This window comes from Toxotes jaculatrix, chromosome 24 (assembly GCF_017976425.1).
Source record: "Toxotes jaculatrix isolate fToxJac2 chromosome 24, fToxJac2.pri, whole genome shotgun sequence".
Taxonomy (NCBI): Eukaryota; Metazoa; Chordata; class Actinopteri; family Toxotidae; genus Toxotes; species Toxotes jaculatrix.
Genome location: NC_054417.1, coordinates 10278479 through 10298599, shown reverse-complemented (window position 1 = coordinate 10298599; position 20121 = coordinate 10278479). Strand labels below are relative to the sequence as shown.

Genomic DNA, 20121 nt, shown 5'->3' with positions numbered 1-20121 from the left:
ATCTCCTCTGGGGTCAGAGTACATAGATCTTGCGTGGCTGGTCCAATAGCACCATGCGTGGCTGAGTGCAGCCCACGCTGGGCTGGAGGTATAGTGGCAAGTCCACGGGACGTTGAGGCGGGATGAGCAAAAACCACAGGGATCTGAGTGGATTTACTCTCCTGCCAGCATCCTTTTTGGTCAGCAGTGGAGCTATTGTACTGGCTCAATGTGTTATAAGCAACAAAGAGACAAAGAGGGAATAACGGAGGCAACACATAAAGACAGGTGGAGGAAAGCGCTCAAAGATGGGGTAACAAGGACACTTCTTTTTTCAGAGATCCGGTTCTTTATCATAGAAGAAGAAATTAAGCCCGGATAGAAAAAAAAAAAAAAAAGAACTGAAGGCCATGAAGCTGAAAATTATCAGCGCTGATGTACAACTTATCTCCAAACTTAATTTAATATACGTGAAAAGAAGTTGATAACCCAATTAATTGTGAAGACGTCTGCTATGTAGAGAATGCGGATTCTTTTAAATAGATTCATTTAAGTTGCAAAGTGTTGAAGGCTGTTCCTTAGAGAATATCATTCTGCTCTGAAAATTACCTCTGGAATATGCAGCTCAAAAATTTATTGATTTGTTCGCATTACGCTTCTGACCTGAAATTAAGTTTTTTGTGCGCCCACAATGAAAGAAAGCATTGCATTAGTGCTAATTTATCGAGTTACAGCGCGCGACAAACGTACCACAGCGCCGGGGGAATTTTTGTTGGAATAAAAAAGGAAGGGTCACAGGAAAGATTAGAAAATGTTCCCTTTGAAGACATTGCTTTGAAAAGTTGTTGCTTTATATGATGCCAAAACCTGAAATACCCACACAGCGTGTCAGGAGAGAACTGTGCAGCACTGCAGCACAGTAGTGGCAGCAGTAATGAACAATTCAGATGGTTGTTTGTGCCTTCTGCTATTGTGCGTTATGATTTATTGAGGAGCGTCTGACTTGGAGTACCTTTCGACTTCACCTTTATCCGCTCATTCCGAGTTACGTAATTTTAGCTGTTTGTGTTTTTGTGGTTGTTTTTCTTGAAACTTTGTTTTTTTTTTATTTGATACAAATATTGGTAGGTTTTCTATTTGCAGCATTAAAAAACTTCCTATAAGGAATCAGTTGTATGTGACATAAGGACATCTCATAAGGCTTTGTTTGAGTGTAGTATTTTAAAGTAATTTATTAAGTACCTTAAATGTTCTAATTAAACAACTTATTTTTTATTTTTGAGATATTTGGCAGGAAGTTAAAAGAAGAGTCCATTGAAATTCTTAATAAAGCCGGAGGGGGCCTTGCTTTTTTTTGAAAAGTGATCATTCGAACGAGCCGCCCACCGAATCGCAAACTATTTTCCCACAGTCCCTAACATTACTTTGAAGCCAACTCTTTTTCAGTCGCGTACGTTTTCAAGAAATCCGTTTTATATAATAAGACCTTGAATTCCACTTGATTCAGAAAAAAACGTAAAGTCCTTCTTACATAGTTACTATATAGCATGAAGCCCAGTGGAGGAATTTATCATTACTGTGCGAAGCCTGATGGTATGTGTGCTTTTAAAATTAATGACAGAAGCACTCTGACTTTTAGTCCATCTAAAATTTTCATTAAATTTCATTATTCAGCTGTCTCTGTGGCCCTGAATTAATAAACTCCAGGTATCATATCATGAATTCATATTACATTTGAGACAGATAGAGCCAAGTATGCAGCCTTTTTTTTTTTTTTTTTTTTCCCTTTACAATATCCTAAAAACATACAATTAAAACTAAGTTCAAAGCAGTTTCTTTCACGCGGAACTTTATCGTCGCCTTGAAAATAGATTGTGAAGACAAAGGAAAGCCAAAGCTTCTGCAGCTGCTACTCTCACACACACAGACACACAAACACTCAGGTGCTATTTTTGTAGATGCTGAAATCAATGGTTCTAACATATATCACTCAATTGGCTGGGAAAGCATCTCTTTTTACTGACACTGACAGATGAAGAGCTCATGATAAAGATTTTCCTTCAGTGGCTGAAAACCTGTAATTTCATGATGACTACATGCAGGGAAGAGTAAGCACTGTGGTTAAAGTCTTTTCTTTTATATGAGTGGATTTTCTGTTTTTTTTTGTTTTCCAAACTATTCTACAGGAAATGTAAGAGCAGAGGAAGCAGAGGAAGGCAAGTACCAAAAAGGTTACAGTTGAAGCCCATTAGTTGCTCAAAATACTCAGTTTTAATTGGTGGCCGGTTAGTTTGATACTCAAATAATGCTACACTGTCCAGGTGGCAGTAATGTGGCAATTAATTGAAACTACTTGAATCTGAGATTAGATAAACAGCAGCTGCAGAAGTGAAAATAATTTGTCTCTCACTTAGGTCTGAGCCTAAAAAGGACATTTAGGCTCGGCAAACTCTTCCCAGATTAAACAATGCAGTGTGTAACCGTCAGTGGAGTCAGACACGTGAATACAGATTTAACTCATAGCAAATTATTTCTGGCAGGCTCATGGATGCCGCTGTCAAAAAAAAAAAAAAAAAAAAGACCTTTTGTTTACTGTTTTTTTTTTTTTTTTTTTTTTTTTTACATAAAACATCTGTTTCGCTAAAAGGTTTTTTTAGACGTTTGCCTTCATTTTATACTATATTGAGCAGAAAAAGCTGAAGTGTTTGCCAGAATTCTGGAAGTATTCTCAGATAAAATGGAACAGTTTGCACTGAAGTCTGTATATCTGACAATTTCCTGCATAATAGATTCTGAACAGCGGATTCCTGCTGTGCGTAGGGTTCGTGTTTGTTTACCCTAGGTGGGATGGCGCTGAGGTTAAAGCCACCTTTAGGCCCTAAGAAGGAGCAAAGCTGGGAGGCAGCACGAACACCTGTTAATAGCGCTGCCCTTTACTTCCACAAACTCTTTAAAGTGAGATTTTACATCTCAGCATATCTCTCCAAAGAAGCCCTGCTTTTCAGTGCATCTCTCTCAGGCTCTGAACCTTCCACCTTAAACTCATCACGGCGGAGATGGATGTAAGATTTGTGTACCACGGCGTAGCAATGCATAACATAAGAAAGAAGCAATGCCGTAAACTACAGTATGAGCTTTTGCGAGAGCGGGGAACTCGGTTCCGCTCTCTGCTCTCTGGGTTTGGGGCGGTCTGTGTTCCAGCCCGGCGAGAGGTAAGCTCGGGGAACAGTCGTCTACACAGACCTCAGTTGAGAAAAGTCATTAACTGCATTCAAAGATAGTCTTTTATCTTTTCCCTCTGGAAGTAAACCGATTGTGTGCTCCCGCTGGCCCTGAATGGATTCCTGCCAGATCCTACTTTCCCGTGACTCCTTTACTTTCTCTATCCCTCTTGTTTTAATAGGAAATATATACACTACTGACGGACTTGTGCGTATAAAGAAAGGAATTGCCGACTCCAGTTCATGCCAACAATTTGTGGTTGCATTTTCACGTTTCGACAAGTTCGTCTCTGCAAATTTGAAGCAACATATGTGAAGCTGAGAATCAATGTCAGGTCAGTGGGGTCAGAGCAGGCAGTGTGGAAAAGGTTTGTTCTTGGATTTAAGCTTCTCAAAAAGTAGGATGTCAGTGTGTTTAAACAGGCCCTTAATGTTAAAAAGAAAAGATTATAAAGAGGCTTTTCTGATAGAAAAAAAAAATGATGCATTTATAATGTAGCCAAGAAGTGACAAAGTGTGAAGGAAACACACTTTGGGACCTTTGTTGGCAAAACCTTCAGACCATGTCACTGTGGAACCTTGAAGGTTTGATGTGTTTCAGTGTTGTCATGAGAGATAATGACTCAGTAGACTCACATTAAAAAAAAAAAAACGTGGAAAATAGAACGCTGTAGATGATAAGCGCGATAATTAGTGTTAAATTTGCTAATTCCTTCATAAGAATTAAGGATATAAATAATATCAGAATCCTGTTGAAGAAGACTGTATGTTGCAGAGAACAGGACAACCATGAAGATAATGGAGACAAATGTAACTAATTGTCATATAACCTCAAATTGGGAGGGGGGGGGGGGGGGGCAATGAAAGTGTCTAAATAATGGCAGCTAATTTGCCTTGTATTGTGCTTTCTTGATGGGTTTAAATTGAATGAGTCAGGATCCATTCTGGCGTAATGTGAAAGCTGGGCCACTGGTTCACACCGGAGACATTCAAGGTCGAGCTACTCCAAATGAAGGGGTGACGGGGGAGGTAGGGGGGAGGTAGTGGGGGGGGGCGAGAGATTTAAAGTAAGGCAGCTGAGTCAATGGATGGCCGGGGTGCAGATTTGGCACCTTATACATGCAACCTTGAATTATTGGGGTTTTTTTTTTTCCTTCCTGCATTGAAAGCTTTTCTAGTAGCCCTTCTCAAAAATATATTCCTCTTTGTCACACACATTAATGGCACAATCAGCCTCCAAAAAAAAAAATTGCAGTCACAAATTATTCATTGTAATCCTCCATTTGAGGACCCTAATGCCTCTAATTGGGCTTTTATGACTTACAAACTGTATCTTCCTCTCTTTTCTTTTTTTTTTTTTTTTTAATTTTTTTCCCCTCTGGCGTTTGTTTTTCTTCCTTCCCGCCACGGTGCAGAGTGACATTGAGCCTCTCCCTGTCGGGGTGCTCTCTTGTCTCACTCCAGTGCACATTTTCGCTGTCCCCCTCTCCTCCTCCCCCAGACAATGAGCTTTTGACTGAATACATTATCCGAGCTGTTGTTCTGTTTGTTGTTGTTTTAGCATCCCAGAAAAGAGATGAATTATTAATGACGACAGACAAAAAAGAAAGAGGAGAATATCAAAACTCGAGGATTTTTTTTAAGGAATGCTGCTGAGTGCTGCGGCTCCATCAAGAGACCCGTAAAACACTTTATAATACAGCCTGTGATTTACAGTGAAATATCATTGTATGCATCACATTGTATTGATAGAATACTTACCAGTTCCTACTGGTAGTTAAATGTAGGTACAGTGGAATAAAACAAGACTGTTGGGAATAAGCAGAAAGAAGAAATAAATTCTACTCCAGGTATTTTAAGTTTGGGAAAAATTGTCAAGACTCCATATTACTGCCTGCTTCTTACTGTGTAACTGAAGATCAAATAGAAGAGAACACTCAACGCTTTATATCACAGCCTGTATAACCTATTACTGTATAATCAGAGTAAAACTAGACAAGCTGTCAAGATTTTTAGATTAGTCTTAATAAAATCAATTAAAAGGTGATTATTCCTCATTAAACACTTAGGATTCCTTTCATCCGCTTAAATATAGATTTCATATTATTACATTACTGTGTTCTGTAATAGTTTTTCTCCTTGGATGACAGTAGAAGCCTTCAATAGCTGTGCACAGAGTTTACTTTCTGCTCCAGTCTATGTGGCAGGAGCTTCTGCAGAGCTGTGCTTGGTAGTTGTGCAGCTAGAGGACTGGACCCTTGTGTGTAGGAGAATGACCATATGAGAAACAGTGTGTGGCAGTATATTGGGTTCTGCACAGCAGTTATACACAATGACAACAAGTCTCGGGTCTCAGCCCTACTGTAGACCCCTTACTCCACTGTTAACGCAGTGAGGTGGGAGACATAGTAATCACTTTCTGCCCCTCCCAGGCACACCTGTAAAAAGTGAGTGCCTCTCTGTTATTATTGTACACACTGCAATAACATCTGATAATGAGTGAAACTGCAAAAACATATTTTGTGCTCTTTATGGTTTATGGTAGCTATAATGTGACTGGATATAAAAGCTGCTCAGGCTTCTCCTTTATTACACACGGGTGTATCTGTAGAGCAGCTTTTGTCAGATGGATGGAAGAGTTTCTAAAACGGCCAGTTGTTCCCCACAGTCGTGTTTCTTTCTTACATTTAAGAAGCAGAAGGAAGCAGGACGTATTTCCAAAGTGCCTGATTCATACTGTGAAATGACACTGTAAATACTGGGCTGTATTGTAAAGGAGAAGCACTTTGAGTCTGGGGTGCTGTGCAGTCCTTAAATTAAAGCTCCTAAACAACATTTATTAATAAGCAAATAAGCAATTATAGGGAGAAATACCAAAATAAAAGCCTAATCTGCAACATCTTTACCAATCATTGATGACTGCTGTGGGCTTATGTCTCAATTACCAACACTGAAGTTAATGTATTTCTCAGGCCTGTCGTATTTTCAGTGCTCTGAAGCAGGGATTACTGTGCCCCCTCTTGGTTATAAATCAGCACTGCATTGTCAACTCAAAGCTTCATTACAAGCTCCACGGCGAGTTCTCAGTGAGGTTTGCGGGCCAACTGATGTGATCATTGGACTGATTAGACCTGAGCAGCAAAGACAAAAGATATACAAGTGTTTCAGACGGCGAGGGGCGGCAGATCAGGAGGAGGAGAAAACACATAGTTTTGCATCAAAGCGCTCATTTGTTTTATTGTATAGAATCCAGGAGCAGAGGTCGTGATCAAACGGACAGCCCGGCAGTGACAAATTAAGCGCCCCGCGATCGCATCAGTTTGTCACCGCACTGAATCTCAGACGTCCACCATTCATCACGGAGAAAAGCTGCACTCACCCCCCCCCTCCCCCTTTTTCCCTCCTCTCAGGATTCAGTGATAAGGGATGAATGAAGAAAAATGACAGAGAGATAGGGCTCGTCCACTATCTATCACAGAGCAACAGGGGCCGTCTACTGTACGTTCAACCATCAAATGCCGCTTCTGCTTTTGTTCCCAGCTGCTTGTTTTATATAGTGCCGCCGAGCATCATGAATCAAACGGGCTTGACTTTGCGGTTTATGTCAAAAAAAAAAGGTTTCACTGTGTCCTTTAACGTACAAGCCACAGTGAATCATGATTTAAAAGGCTTCGGCTCCAGTACAGATTCCAGAAATTTGATTGATTCTAACGCTGCACAGCTCAGTTTTGGATATCTATTTTTTCCCCGCTGTTCGTATTTATAGCAGCTCTTTAAGTCCTTCTTCCCTCAACCAGGGGAAAAAAAAAAAAAGAAAAAAAAAAGGCCTGCCTGTTTGGAGTTTACAGGATCAAAGAAGAGGTAAATATCATTTCCATAACATTTGAACCAGTTAACCACCAGCACAATGCAGAGAAACACTACTGTAAGCGCCTGACAATGCCAATGAGGCAGGAACTCTGTGATTTGCCGCTCCGCCAAAGAGGATGGAAACGAGCGCAAACATGGAGGAGGTGAGGGGGTCAACTGTGCTCTCCCTGCATCACTTTCCAAGAAGCCCCTCAAGCGCTGGTGATGTTTTAGGCAACCGTGCCTCACTTTGGGGGGGAGGGGGGGGCAGGGGGGGAGGCCCGATGGATGCCATTCCCAAGGTGAATGGAAAGAATAGCATTAAGCTGCACCACCACAGCCTGGGGAGGACTACATCGCTTTTGGTGATTCATCTATTGATTATTTCTACCCAAAGCATTGAGGTGCCATGTAAACACACATATATTAGTAGTAGTCTGCAGCGCACATGTGCGCCCCCCCCCCCCCCCCCCCCCCCCCCCCCCAACACACACATGTGGACACGGTGGATCCAGCGAAGCACGCCTCGGGCCTCCTTGCTGTTTTATAATCAGATTCCGACTTCTGTCAGCTCGTGGGCATCTTCACACCACAAGGCAGATACATCTGATGGGTAACTAAATAGAGATGAATGAAGAGATGAAGGAATAAATAAATGATAAATGTGCATTACCGCTGTTTGTGTGGGCCAGCTATTGTGTTATTGATTTGAGCTGAGTTTTTTTTTTTTTTGGTGTGTATTGGCAGTAGGCTACAGTATGTGGGCCAAGTCATATTGTTATGCTTATTCTGTGCTGTAAAATTTGAATTTCCATGTCTTATCAGATATAGGAGGTAACAAAGGACGAAGAGTGTTCAGTGATTTGTGTATGCCGCACATTTTGTCAACAACTTCTTCTTCTTCTTTTTTTTTTTTTTTTTTTTAAATCTTAATCTAGAGGCTTTTGAAACTTCTGGGGCACCATGGGGTACAGAGCTTCCCTCTGAACCACCCCGTGAGCTGCTTGATGTAAGAGGCCGCCGGGGGCCGGTTTTGACAAAGAGATTTTATACGGATCTGCGGCGTTACTTCAGTCTTAATTTTCTTCTTTAATCTTAATTAGATTAGTCTAATGCACGTTGGACAGCTTCACAAAAATAAAGCCACCCTACCTCCGGGCTGACTCTGAACAAGACCCATGTTTCCATGGTAATCAGTGACACTAGCTGACCACGGGCACTGCAATGACAAATAAGAGCAAGTGTGGCTCATAGTTTGTGGTTTTCTAACTATTTTGAGGAGCGAATAAGAAGTAACCTGTTAGAAGTATCAGACACAGCAGTGAGGACTCTGTCAGCCATCTTCATTTGTCCAAAGAAACTCTCCTGATGAGTCTGACCGAGGAGTTAGCAGAAGTACTGAGCCCTATCACTGCACTGTTACACCCTTTGGTGAATTTCCTCAGTAAAATGTCCTTGTAACGGTTGAATTGACAGGAGACAAACATTCTCTGCTGCAGTGAAGGGAGCAGCACAGCTCGGCACAGTTGTTCACTCAGCCGTGTTTTGTAGTTTAAAAAAAAAAAAAAAAAAGAAAGTCTTAATTCACCCAGAAGTTATGGAAAATTAGTCCTAGTTTAGATAGTCAAGAATTAGTATTGGACACACAGGGAGTGTCCTGCTGTTGCATGGTTTCGGAGACTGCCATGGTTGATGATTTGTTTGCTGGATATGTCTTTCTTTTGTTTTCTGTATCTGACAGTCAAAGGCCAGTTTCGCTTTTGGACACACAATGTAAGTGTGTGGAAAAAAAAAAAAAAAAAAATCTGGCTAGTTGTGGCCAAACAGTCCACGTTTTAATGGGAGTGATTGACCGAGTGATCCTGCATTCACACCACGGCCTCCTCCTTCATTTGCTTGAACCAGGATGCTCTCATGTGACTTAAGCGTGCTCCAGGATTTCGAATACCCTGTTTGCTCGTGTCGCTCTCCGCCAATAATCAACAAAACCAAATCCTCGCGTAGACGTCATCGGTGCTGATAGCATTTCCTGCCACGTCCTGGATCATAAATGTACATGACAGAGTAGCATTTCATGTTAGGCTGCATTATAAATCCAGCTTTCTTGTGTCTGCATAATCTTGAACATTGCTGCTCAGGTTGAAATTCAACCTTTCACTGCTCAGAAAGGATAATGCCAGAGTTGTCACTTACATTGGATATCATCGCTTTGGGAAGGAGAAGAGCTTCTCTCCGGCGTGTGTGTGTGTGTTTCTTTTTCCACAGACTTTATTTTTTTATTTTTATTTTTTTCAGATGTGCCTCTCTCCCTTAGGGGCGGTAATGGCATTCTCCATGACAACGGCAGTGTGACATGGCTGTGCCCTTGAGGGCCGGGCGCCCCCTCTGGGGGGAGCGCCGCAGAAACACGACAGGGTCAACGGTCACCTCCCATCATCCACCAGCAACCCGTCCTCCTCTCTCTCTCTCTTTCTCTCTCTCTCTCTCTCTCCCTCTCTACCTCAGGTAGAGTGAGGAATGTTAGAGAGAGAGAAAGAAAGTCTTGAAGCGAGCCCACTCAGTCCAGGCCTGGCAAACAAGGAGGTTTAGCCACAGGCGGTTCTGGCTAGGTCTCTACCTCGCATAGCTCCTTGCTGTTCCTCCAAGGCCAGGGCTGGATCAATACGTATAGTAGTGCGGATTCTTTTGGCACCCAAGTATAGCTATGCAGTATTGCCCTGAGGTATGGGTCCGTTAAAGACATAACAGTGTGTGTGCATGTGAGCAAAGTGGACTGAGTTTATCCAGGAAGGTGTTGAAATGCTTGGCATAAAACCGATGCTTCCAATAAGGATATATTTTTTGAAATTTTTGGTTTCTGGAAATGCAGGAAATTCTCATATCCCAGTTAAATAGTGCATGTATTTCTTTTTTTTTTTTTAATCTGGAAATGGCTTTCAAATGGATATATTTTCTTGGACAAAAAGCCTTTAGGAAATTTGAATGTTGGAGAAATATTTTGTATAATTTTATTCACGGCTTTCGAGTAAATAGAAAAAAAAAATACTTGCTATTATTTGTTTTAAAATTAGACAAAATTTGTCACTTGTGATATATCCATCAGAATTCATAGGATGAAAAGACCTCAAATGGATACGGCCAGGATATTCAGTTTTAAAAACAATGCTCTTCTGCCACCTAGTGACTAAACAGAAAACCAGTCTGAAACCGAGCTCATGAGTTTTACTGCATCCTTCATGTGTGAAAGCATAAAAATGTACATGCTGAGGGAGAAAATAAATCCCGGCATAAACATAGAATAAGCCGATAATTGCAATTACATCATTGCTGTTGTTTAAAAAAAAAAAAGCTCTGACGTCAGCATTATGTCCGTCTTGGCACTTCTTGAATGAAAACTGAAAAGGAAGTAAAGAAAAAACAGGACACTGTCAGTTCAACAACTCATGTCCTGTACATTTGGCTTTCATCCACAACAGAATATGTTTATGTTCAACCTGTGAACATAAAGCCAAAAATAAAATGAGACAACGCGGTGTCTTGCACAGAAATTATATTTCTGTGCAATCATAATCATATTTTGCCAAAAAAAAAAAAAAAAAAAAGTCAGTAGCTTCTTGTCAGAAAACTGATGCAGTTCGTGTTAATCAGTGGGTCATGTGGAGGTCACATGCTGAGCGCCGTGTCCTCAGTCAGCTGTGGGAGGAAGCCAGTCAGGCACCTGCAGAAGGAGAGATTCAAAATAGAAATATTTACATCTTTTTTGGGGGGATGTTAGGCTCCTACTATAAACCAGTGTGTCAGAAATCAAAGCGATGATATGATTAAGAGCAGCCATACTGATATGTAGACCTGGGTGGTGAGGGAAGTGTGCTGTGTGGACCGCTGGGGGCCTGTGGGCCGAAAGCTTTCCCTCGACTCTGGAGGCGAGACCTCTGCACAGCCAACGCCACCGCCTGTGCAAACCTGGACGGAGCCGAACTCATCTTGTCCACAGGCTTTGGTGCAGCTGACGTGGCTGACTCGTCTTGGTTGTCCTCACTGAATGCATTGCTCTGTCCATTGCAGGCAGGACTTGTTGGCTGGGAGGATGGCAGAGAAGCAGTGGTAGAATCTTCTTGTCCCTCTTCCATGACTTCTATGTTTTCGTCAAAGAAGACAGGTGGAGGAGGAGGAGGGAAACTGTCCTCCTCTTCTGCTTGTACCACTTCTTCCTCAGTTTCCTTCTCGTCAGCGTGTGAGCCACATTGGTCTGTGCTTACAGACTGTTCCCCGGGGCTTTGAAGAAATTCACTCGGATCTCCTGAGTTGATCTGATCGTCGGTGGCGAGTTCTTCATCACTGCAGTCTGACAGTACAGCTGCTGTCACCTCAGATGTGACTTCAGGTTCATTCTCTTCTTCTTTCTGTCCTTCATCATTGTCCCCAACTTCAGAAAGAGGTGAACCTGTGCAGTCCTGATCGTCTAAATCATGCAGAGGTGGAGGAGAGTCTGGCCCGTCAGAATCCTGGATCTCCTGAGTGGAGAGCGCCTGATCAGGCAAAGTTGTTTCAGTGTCTGATCGGTCAGGGGAATATGAATCCTCCTCAGTCTCAGTTTTATTATTCGGAGCCTCAGGGGAAGCTTCAGTCTCAGGACTATCTTCCATTGTTACCTGGCACTGGTCTGGGACATCCTGAGTGAGCTCTGGCTCATGGGACTTCTGTTTCTTCGAAGGAACTACTTTGAAAGTGGTCATTCCCTTCCTCTGTAGAGGATCCTCCCACTCAGGCTCAGTGGGGAGGTTAGACTTAAGAACAGACTCAAGTTCTGCACAGAAACCCCCATTATCTGGACCCCTCTGACTCATGGACATTAAGGAGGAGCCACTGTGAAATTTCGGGAAGGTGGCAGAATTCCTCAAACGCTTAACCAGTGTTCCTTTGGACACAGAGGATGTCAGGACTTTGGCAAGAGCACAGCGGGCGTCAGATAAGTCTTTCCCTCGAAACGAAGACAGATATGGATCAAATGATGGACGTGAGGAGGATGGCGGTGGCCGTGTTTGTGATGGATGGGGTGACGAAGATGAGGATAGTGATAGATGTACGGAGTCTGACTCGTCACTTTCTATCAGCTCCTGCAGAGTGTTCAGAGAGTCTGGAGTCCCTGGAGAGACAGGAGAGACAGGAAAGACATAGTAACATGGAGACAGTTTTTCATCTGAGTTATTCAGATTATGGCCCCGACAGTTCAGAAACTGCAGAGTAAACTTTTAGAAATTCCACTTTTGTCAATGGAAGTTCTGAACAGTAAACACAAAATGCACCTGTGCATTTATCAATTAAAAAAAGATGTTTATCATATAAAATCCAGTGACTCAATTATGTTTTAATTTATCTTTTTTTTTTCCATAATTATTTTAGTCAAATGTTCAGAGACATAAACACATTTTAAATTAAATAATTTTATTGCAAAAAAGACAAATGCATTTTTTTCGCATAATTTTCTAAATATATTAGCAGAAGAATTAAGATCAAAGAATCATAATCAAACATAAATATATTAAAACATTAATATACAATAGATATTACTATATAGTAGAGAAAGGAATAAGAATATAACATAAGAAAAGATAATGGGTTAGAGAACATAAATCATTTCACTAGAGGGCCTGGAAAAAAAAAATTATAGATGCTCCAAATGAGATAATTCAGTTACCAAATACTAATGATGTGGCTTCTGTTTTTAATTAAAGGCACAAAAATTAGTCTACAAAATCTGGTCAGTTTAAGGAATAACACACACACAAAAAAAAAAACTTACAGAACCATCACAAAAACAGAGAAGCAGACAACGTAAACACAGGACAAATAAATAGCATGTAAGTGCAGCAGGCCACAGTGACACACGTCCGTAAAAGCCACTAAGATGGGAAGGAGGAAGAAGAGGCCAACGCAGGAGGAGGACGGAGAGGAGGAATAGGGATGATGGAAGGAGGAGAGGAAAAGGAGACAGCAGCAGCAGCCCTCAATCATCCCCTTCAGGAAACACAGAGTCTGTAAGCAGGGAGGAGAAAAAGCTCGGCTTTAGGGCAAACGATCTACAGCCTTAAGATTTCCTGAACAAACAAGACCCCAGGACCTTCACGGTCAAGTCTCATACTGAAGCAAAAACCAGTCTGATCACAGTGAAACACTCTCACTGTCACTGTCTTACATAGAAGTTTGATTCTGAACTTTCAAGGACCATGATTATGTAAGTGCAGGAGGACCGGGAGTGTGTTTAATGATCATCAACTCTTGGCTGGGAGTTGTGTTTTTTTTTTGTTTTTTTCCCCAGCCAGCAATGTGTCACGGCTCAAAGAAAACAAGGGAGTGAACCGGGACAATGACAGTGCTGCAGGCAATGTAGTCTAATAATTAGACACTGACAGGAAAAGAAAAACTTTTTTTTTTAGTGAAGCTGTGCCACCCATTTGCACAATCAAGTATTCCTCGCATTATTACAATCCCCTAATAACCTATGTCTAATAACAGAATGACCATTGTCTGTTCAAGTCTGGGAAAGCAGATCAGTAAAAAGGAGACAAGCACAGAGAGAAGCTGAATCCAGGCGGGAAAAGCATATCAGACAGACTAATACAGGGGATTGAAAGCTCGGACAATGGAGGGATTTATCTCGGAACGGAGTGAAGCCAATATGTTCTATGAACAAGGCTCTGGGTCACTTTAATTGCCCTGAACAGGGTTAAATTGTTCGGACTGATAAAAGCTGCGTTTTGTGCTGGATTTAACTGCTAGATCTTCTGTTTGATGGTATTCACTCTGACATTTTAATCTTGATTTAACTTCAATCTCTCTTGACTTCACGTGGCACTGACTGAAGCCATGAGGATTTGGCAGATACAAGATTTCACCCCACTCTAACCCCATTTGATTTCCACTGAAATACTGTAAAAGGTCAATTGGGATTATTCTACTAGCATATTTCATCTTTGCCTCTATTTCAAATGATGCTGCCTCCATAATTACCACTAGAGGGCAAAAATTCTGCCTCAGGGATCAGGCAGTATTTGAACATTAACTTATTTGACTGTTGCTTAATGGGAGTTTATTCTAAGAAGTGGTGGCTGTCTAAGATCTCAATCATTATCAATAAAATTGGATCCATCAGTGAAGACTTTTACCTTTAACCTGTGCGTCTGCCTGCGGCCCCTGGTGTGTGTTTGCACATGGAGGGGGTGGGGCCCTCCTCTTGGTACTCCTCAAGGTAGATTCTACAGACATCTACAGAGAGACAACAACAATATTGGAGGATGTCACAGTTTTTTTTCTCCTATTTTTTCCCAGGTGACAAGTGTTCCGACCAAAAACATAAATCAGTTCCAAGAAGAAGAAGACTTTCCTCCCCACCATCAACCGACCTGTGGCCCTCTTAGATGACACGTGCTGAGGTTGTTGGGGACGCTCTGCGATGCACCCATGGGCGGCTGAGGGGCTCGCCTCTTTTTGGGCATATCTCCTGGCACGGTGTTAGAAGAGGAAACACCCTGCGCATTCGTACTGCCTGCCATTTGTTTACTGAGACCTGGAGACGCAGGAGCACTCACTGCTTCTTCCTACAAAGAGGTAAACGATCCGTTACTGTTCACGTAAAGCCACTGCAAACAGGGCAACCGTTGACATCATACTTCCCACAAGCTGTCAACATACCATTTCAGGTTTTTTCTTCCTTCTTCTAAATAAGCTGAGGAATCCTGTGTTCTCCTTCTGTTTCTTCTCCTTCTTTGGCAGGTCTATGTAATGTACATGAATTTGATGAGCAGGAAGGCTGGATGACACCTTCGGAGAGTGTGCACGAATGTGTTTGTGTGTTACCTTGTAGTGCAGGTGGTGAGATGACCTCTGCTGGTGTGACAGCTGTTTCAGAGAGAAAACAATGGCATTATTATGTTTCCCAACACAGGCGGATCAGACTGTGCAGTATCAACAGATATATATCACACAGATGAAACGTCTTTGGAACGTTCTTGACCACAGGGTTCGGTCGGAGCATCAACACGACAAAAACCGTAAATTTAAAAACCGTTACTCCTTTTGTGTGGAGCTCTATGTGCCTGCAGGAAATTCATCAAAAGGAGGAAACAAGCTTTTGCTTGTGCCTTCTGTGTCCTCTAACATACCTGCTGCAGGTGTCTTGGCGTGGTGCTCATGGTCGGTCGGCTCCTTACCAGCTGTGTCTTTGGCAAACACTTCCCTCAGTCCGTGGTCGTTTAAGGTCTTGGTCAGATCCAGAGGCTCAGCGGACTGAGAGTCTCTCAACAAGACGGTTGTTTCTACTTTGAACTCGCACTTGTCACACACCACTGGCAGCAGCATCTCGAGGGGCAGTCTGGGATTCACTCGCACCACAGCCTTATGGGACTTGTTGTAGTTGATCAACAGACGTACAGTTGCCTGCAAAGAGAAAGTTTCTACTTATTTCATGCAACTATGTAATGAAACTCACCAACAGCCAATAGTTATGGCTAAAATTCTGTTTAATCTTCATATACTATTTATAATTGGACCACAGATAAAAGTATAAACTACATATTTAAAGGATGCTGAATCAGTTTGGTTCAGTTTTCACCTCTGGCATGTACGGCCTCCTTATCTTTTCCTCCACTCCTCTGGGCTTCAGCACAATCTTCTCCGCTTCCAGCGAGCCAATGAGAGAGTTCGGTTTGAAGCTGATGTTGTTCTTGTTGGGCGAGAGGACCTCGACAGTGTAGTCAGACGGATTGAGGTGGTAACTTGCACAAAGGGTCACCAGCAAGTCCATCACCGGTTTACTGGAAAGAAGAGATCACTGGATGAAAATTACAGATGAAAACAAATGAAAGTCATTAACCTAAACTCCCTTTAACCTACCTTCCATGCACCGTGGCGTTCTTCTCTAGCCCCCCTGGTAGAACCACAGACAGAGAGTGGTCTATCTCCAGCGGATTCACCTGTTCGTCCATCTCAAGGAACCTCAGGGGCCACCCAAGATCTGAAGCTGCTCCCAGTGTCAGGTAAACCTCCTGTTAGTGAAGATATTTCTCATGTACCCAAAATGAGACACAGTTTCCCTCCTGCCTGACTCTTGGTGTTGATGTGAAATGTCTTACAGCTGCTCTAAAACATTTCAGACCCACCTAAAAGTCTGTTATTCACTATGAAGCTGCAGTTAATCTGCACATTATTTTTTTTAATTAATGGTTTAATTATTTGGTCTATAAAATATCAGGAAATAGTGCAAACCCAGCAGAAATGTCCTGAGACCACGTTCACTTACTCAGATGATTTTGTGCAGCCAACAGGCAAAGATTCACTTTAATATCACTCAAGGCTGTTACCTGAAAAGCGTCTTCCTCAAATGTCTCTCACGATCATCCAACACAGCTATTCCCACACAAAAGTTACAACTGTGCGTCCAAAGTTTCGTTTAGAATCACAAATGTCAACGTTTCCAACTTTGTTTTGTTTTCCAGGAAATTATGGCGCAGCTCTCCTCGACCGAGCGTCTGCGTAAAAGTTTAGGAAGCTCCGCGTCTCTCCGGAGGTATTTAACGACTCTCTCTGCCTTTCACCTCTGACCTTTACGTATTTCTTTTCCGTTGCTTAGGCACAGCCTATTTAAACAGTTTGATTAAAGTCAACGCCCTCGGTGTATTTTAAGCGGGAGCTCACCGGAGCGTGCCAACAAAACAGCTGTGCGTATCTGTTCATCAACAGGGCGCACGCCGCTGTTCCCACAGAGCGCACATACAAAGGAGCGACACTAAATAAACCATTTATCAGCCATTTCATGGATAAATTACGAGTTTAGTTATTTTATAAATAAAGAAATGTGAAAATGTTTCACTTAAAAATTCGATAAAGTTTTCGTTTGTCGATTTACACATATTTGAACATGGAGTAGTTTAAGTGTGGTGTTATATCTATCTATTTTAAAAAGTGTATTTAATATATAAAAGTTGTCATTGTTTATGGAGCTGGTCACATGCACTTTATGTTTCTATAATACTGAAATATGGCCCTTTTTTTCATACATCTGTTCATGTATTTATTTCTAGTATATTTACACAGTAGTTTTGTTAAATGAAAGTTTTAAATAAAATAAATTCTTCCAGAACATTATATTAACAGAAGGATCATTAGTCGATTGGTGGAAAGAGCTAAATAAACTTGCAGTGCTAGGCCCATAGAGAAGCTGAGCCGGGCCGTACAGTTGACATGAATCCACAATGGAAAAGAAAAAATAAATAAATAAAATAAATCATCTTTATCCACAAACAAATGTGTCTTAGAAACTCATACAGGGAAAGATCCACTCCACCCCTGTCTGTCCTCAGCCATGTTGTCCAAGCAGTAATGCTGAGTTCCAAATAAGCTTACACTGCTCCTCCAGTAAGAGGGATTAGTGCTTTTAAAAGGCTCCGGTCTCTCCACGCTTCCACACTCAGAGACACATAAGTGATTTTTTATATATATGTATATACATAGTATGCATCTATAGCTTATTGTATTTCCCACTTACCTGTGTCCATAGACAGTTCCCATTCTCTTTCAGCTTTCTCTTCTGTGTTATTAAGCGGTGGGAGGGAGAGAGGTTGGAGAGGAGGGAGCCGTGGTTCTTTCCCTTGCAGACAGCACCTACAGGCCCTGCCCAGTCACGTGATCTCACTTGGCATGTCTGTGTTCGTGTGTGCTGTGTGTGTACTTTGTGGGTGGCGGTGGTGGTGGTGGCGGTGGGGGTATCTACACAAGCGTGAACACTGTAACCCGGTGAACCAGTCTGCAAAGAGAAACCACATCAATGTTAAAAGAGTAGAACAGTCAGTTTGTAGAAAGGCCTCTAATCCACATAAGCTAACTGATCCTCTCTATAGGATCTGGCTAAATTATTGCTGGTCAGCTATTAGTTCATCATACATGTATAGCATGCAGATGCACTGAGCTAATTATTTACATTACAGGGAGAACTGTGTCGAAGAGGCAGAGATAGCGGTAGCTCCCCTGATATAATAGTCCCCTCCATTGAATTGTGAGCTTTCAGTTTTTTTACATGACACTGTTTTTGCTCCCGTGGGAAAAAAATCACACTCTCCTGTAGGTTTCATTTCTCTGTGTCACTATTTATCTTTCCACCTCCTTGTATAACCTCGCTGAATGAAGTTCATGTCAGTCCTCTCTGGGCCGCTAAGGTCTTCATAGTAAGTAGTTTCATATGTTGCACAAGGAAATTTCCAGCATAGACAAGTGCAGTGTGTCCTGGGTGTGTTTCTGTTTTTAGCCATACTACAGAACCGTACAGTTGATTCATCTGCATAAGGCAGGTGAGCGGTTACAGGCAGTTAAGTGGGAGTTTTAATCAAATTAAGAGCAGGGAACACATGTCCACACCGCCTGTAATCTTGTAATCTCATTGTGAAGTCTGTCGGTGGAGACTCGATGGGTTTCTGCCGTAGCTGGCTGCGGTAAACAGATCGCTGGGTGACTGTCTAGGTTAATGAACTTCTTTTGATGACTAACAGATGAACAGAAAGCCTGTTAGTCACACCATCCAGTCTGTCGCTCTGTATCATCTCTCATCATGTTGTGAAATGGGAGAAGGCCAGGACACACACACACACACACACACATGCATGTTGTGTATTACACTGGGGAGCTTTAACTCCAGTATAAGATAAACAAGGTAGATGGTGTTAAACTGTCTTTGGTTTGTCTTTGTCTCTGTTTCTGTTTGTCTTAGCTTCATCCATTTGAGGACGGAGATAGATTTACCTCAGTTCCAGCTACACGTGATGAAATAAAGGGGCGTGATGCTGACAAGCGTTACTTTTCCTGTCAAAGGAAATCAAGATGGCAACAATATGATTTCATTTCCCTTTGTTATCCTTCGCTCAACATTCAGTGTTAACATTCTTGAATAGATGAATGTAAACTGAGGAAGCAGTGTACAGAATGCGTGCTACGCCATCTATGTTCACAGATAGTATCAAAATGCATGTACATGTATGCAAACTCATGCCCGCTGTCTTTGTTTTTCCAGATTTTGATGTAACGCCGGCGTCGAACAAGGACACCGCCAGACACAGCGGGTTTCATTTGGAGTGTTATACAAATGAAAGCCTTCCCTTGAGCAAAGCCACATGCTGCAACCTAATTCTGACATCCCCCCGGTCTGAACAAGGCCTCCAAATTCATCACTCTGCTTCTAATGAAACATGCAGCAAAGTCACAGACGGCTGCCAAGGAGGACGACTGTGAACTCGTTTACACTGGCGGAACATAACCAAGGAAACGTGGCATACATGGGAGCGCTCACGGTGCGTTTCATGTCAGAATTCGCCCCCCCCCGATGGTAAGCCAGGAATATCTGCTAAACATTTTCAAGTGACGCCCTCAAATTTTTTAGCATCTTGTTGTTGACACAGTTAAATTTGTATGATGAGCACTTCAGGGATTCGTCTGCTGATGTGCATTACGAGGACCAATTTTATAACATCTGCAGATCCCATCGGCCTGTATATGTGCTCTCCAAATCAGAATATCAGGGCAAACTCTATGTGGCGCAAGAGGCAAAAGACGTCCACCAAGCACTTGACGCTGCTGTGAGCACACTTGAGAAGGCTGCTTGGATTAACACTTTGATCAGCTTCTCTCTCTGGTCTGGATTTTTGGCAGCTTGACAGCTAAAGGACACTATAGGGAGACGTTATCGAGTAAATCAACAGGAAACCTTGAACAAAAATAGGTTGATGCAAAAAGAGAGGGATACGCTCCCCCATCCTTTGAGGAGTTTACAGTCTTGGCTGTAGTAAGACATAGAGTCTTGATGTTAAAGGGAAAAAAAAAACAAAAACAACAGATATTCTCCTCTTTTAATGCTGCAGCATTAAAATAAATCATTTAATGAGATGAAACAAAAATTAAAGTGTGTGTAAAGGAGTTGTCAGTTATGTTCACATGTTGAAGTGAAACTGTCTGCGCCCAGCTGAGGTTGACATGCTACGCTGACCTTCAGGGTGTGCCCCCCCACCCCTGCTTGATGTGACTCCTAGAT

The 20121-nt window shown here is 42.2% G+C and overlaps 1 protein-coding gene across 1 annotated transcript; it reads right to left on the bottom strand.

Annotated features, from left to right (window-relative positions):
• Positions 1–10256: 10256 nt before the first annotated feature.
• On the bottom strand, positions 10257–17631 carry cobll1a (cordon-bleu WH2 repeat protein-like 1a). The gene is made up of 10 exons (XM_041032647.1): positions 17593–17631; positions 15942–16093; positions 15661–15862; positions 15212–15485; positions 14907–14948; positions 14742–14824; positions 14453–14647; positions 14216–14315; positions 10899–12195; positions 10257–10767 (listed from the first exon to the last, which is right to left on the bottom strand). Exons 2-10 carry the CDS (start codon positions 16031–16033, stop codon positions 10713–10715), a joined length of 2340 nt encoding a protein of 779 aa, XP_040888581.1. The 5' UTR covers positions 16034–16093; positions 17593–17631; the 3' UTR covers positions 10257–10712.
• Positions 17632–20121: the final 2490 nt, after the last annotated feature.

What these genes read in the sequence shown, in the direction of transcription:
- cobll1a (XM_041032647.1), bottom strand. Translation starts at nt 16,033, where the DNA reads ATGGACGAACAGGTGAATCCGCTGGAGATAGACCACTCTCTGTCTGTG. An exon ending in GGCAGACGCACAGGTTAAAG is followed by an intron (nt 12,196 to 14,215) that starts GTAAAAGTCTTC and finishes CTGTCTCTCCAG; the next exon opens with GGACTCCAGACTCTCTGAAC. An exon ending in ACACTTCCCTCACCACCCAG is followed by an intron (nt 10,768 to 10,898) that starts GTCTACATATCA and finishes CTCCTTCTGCAG; the next exon opens with GTGCCTGACTGGCTTCCTCC.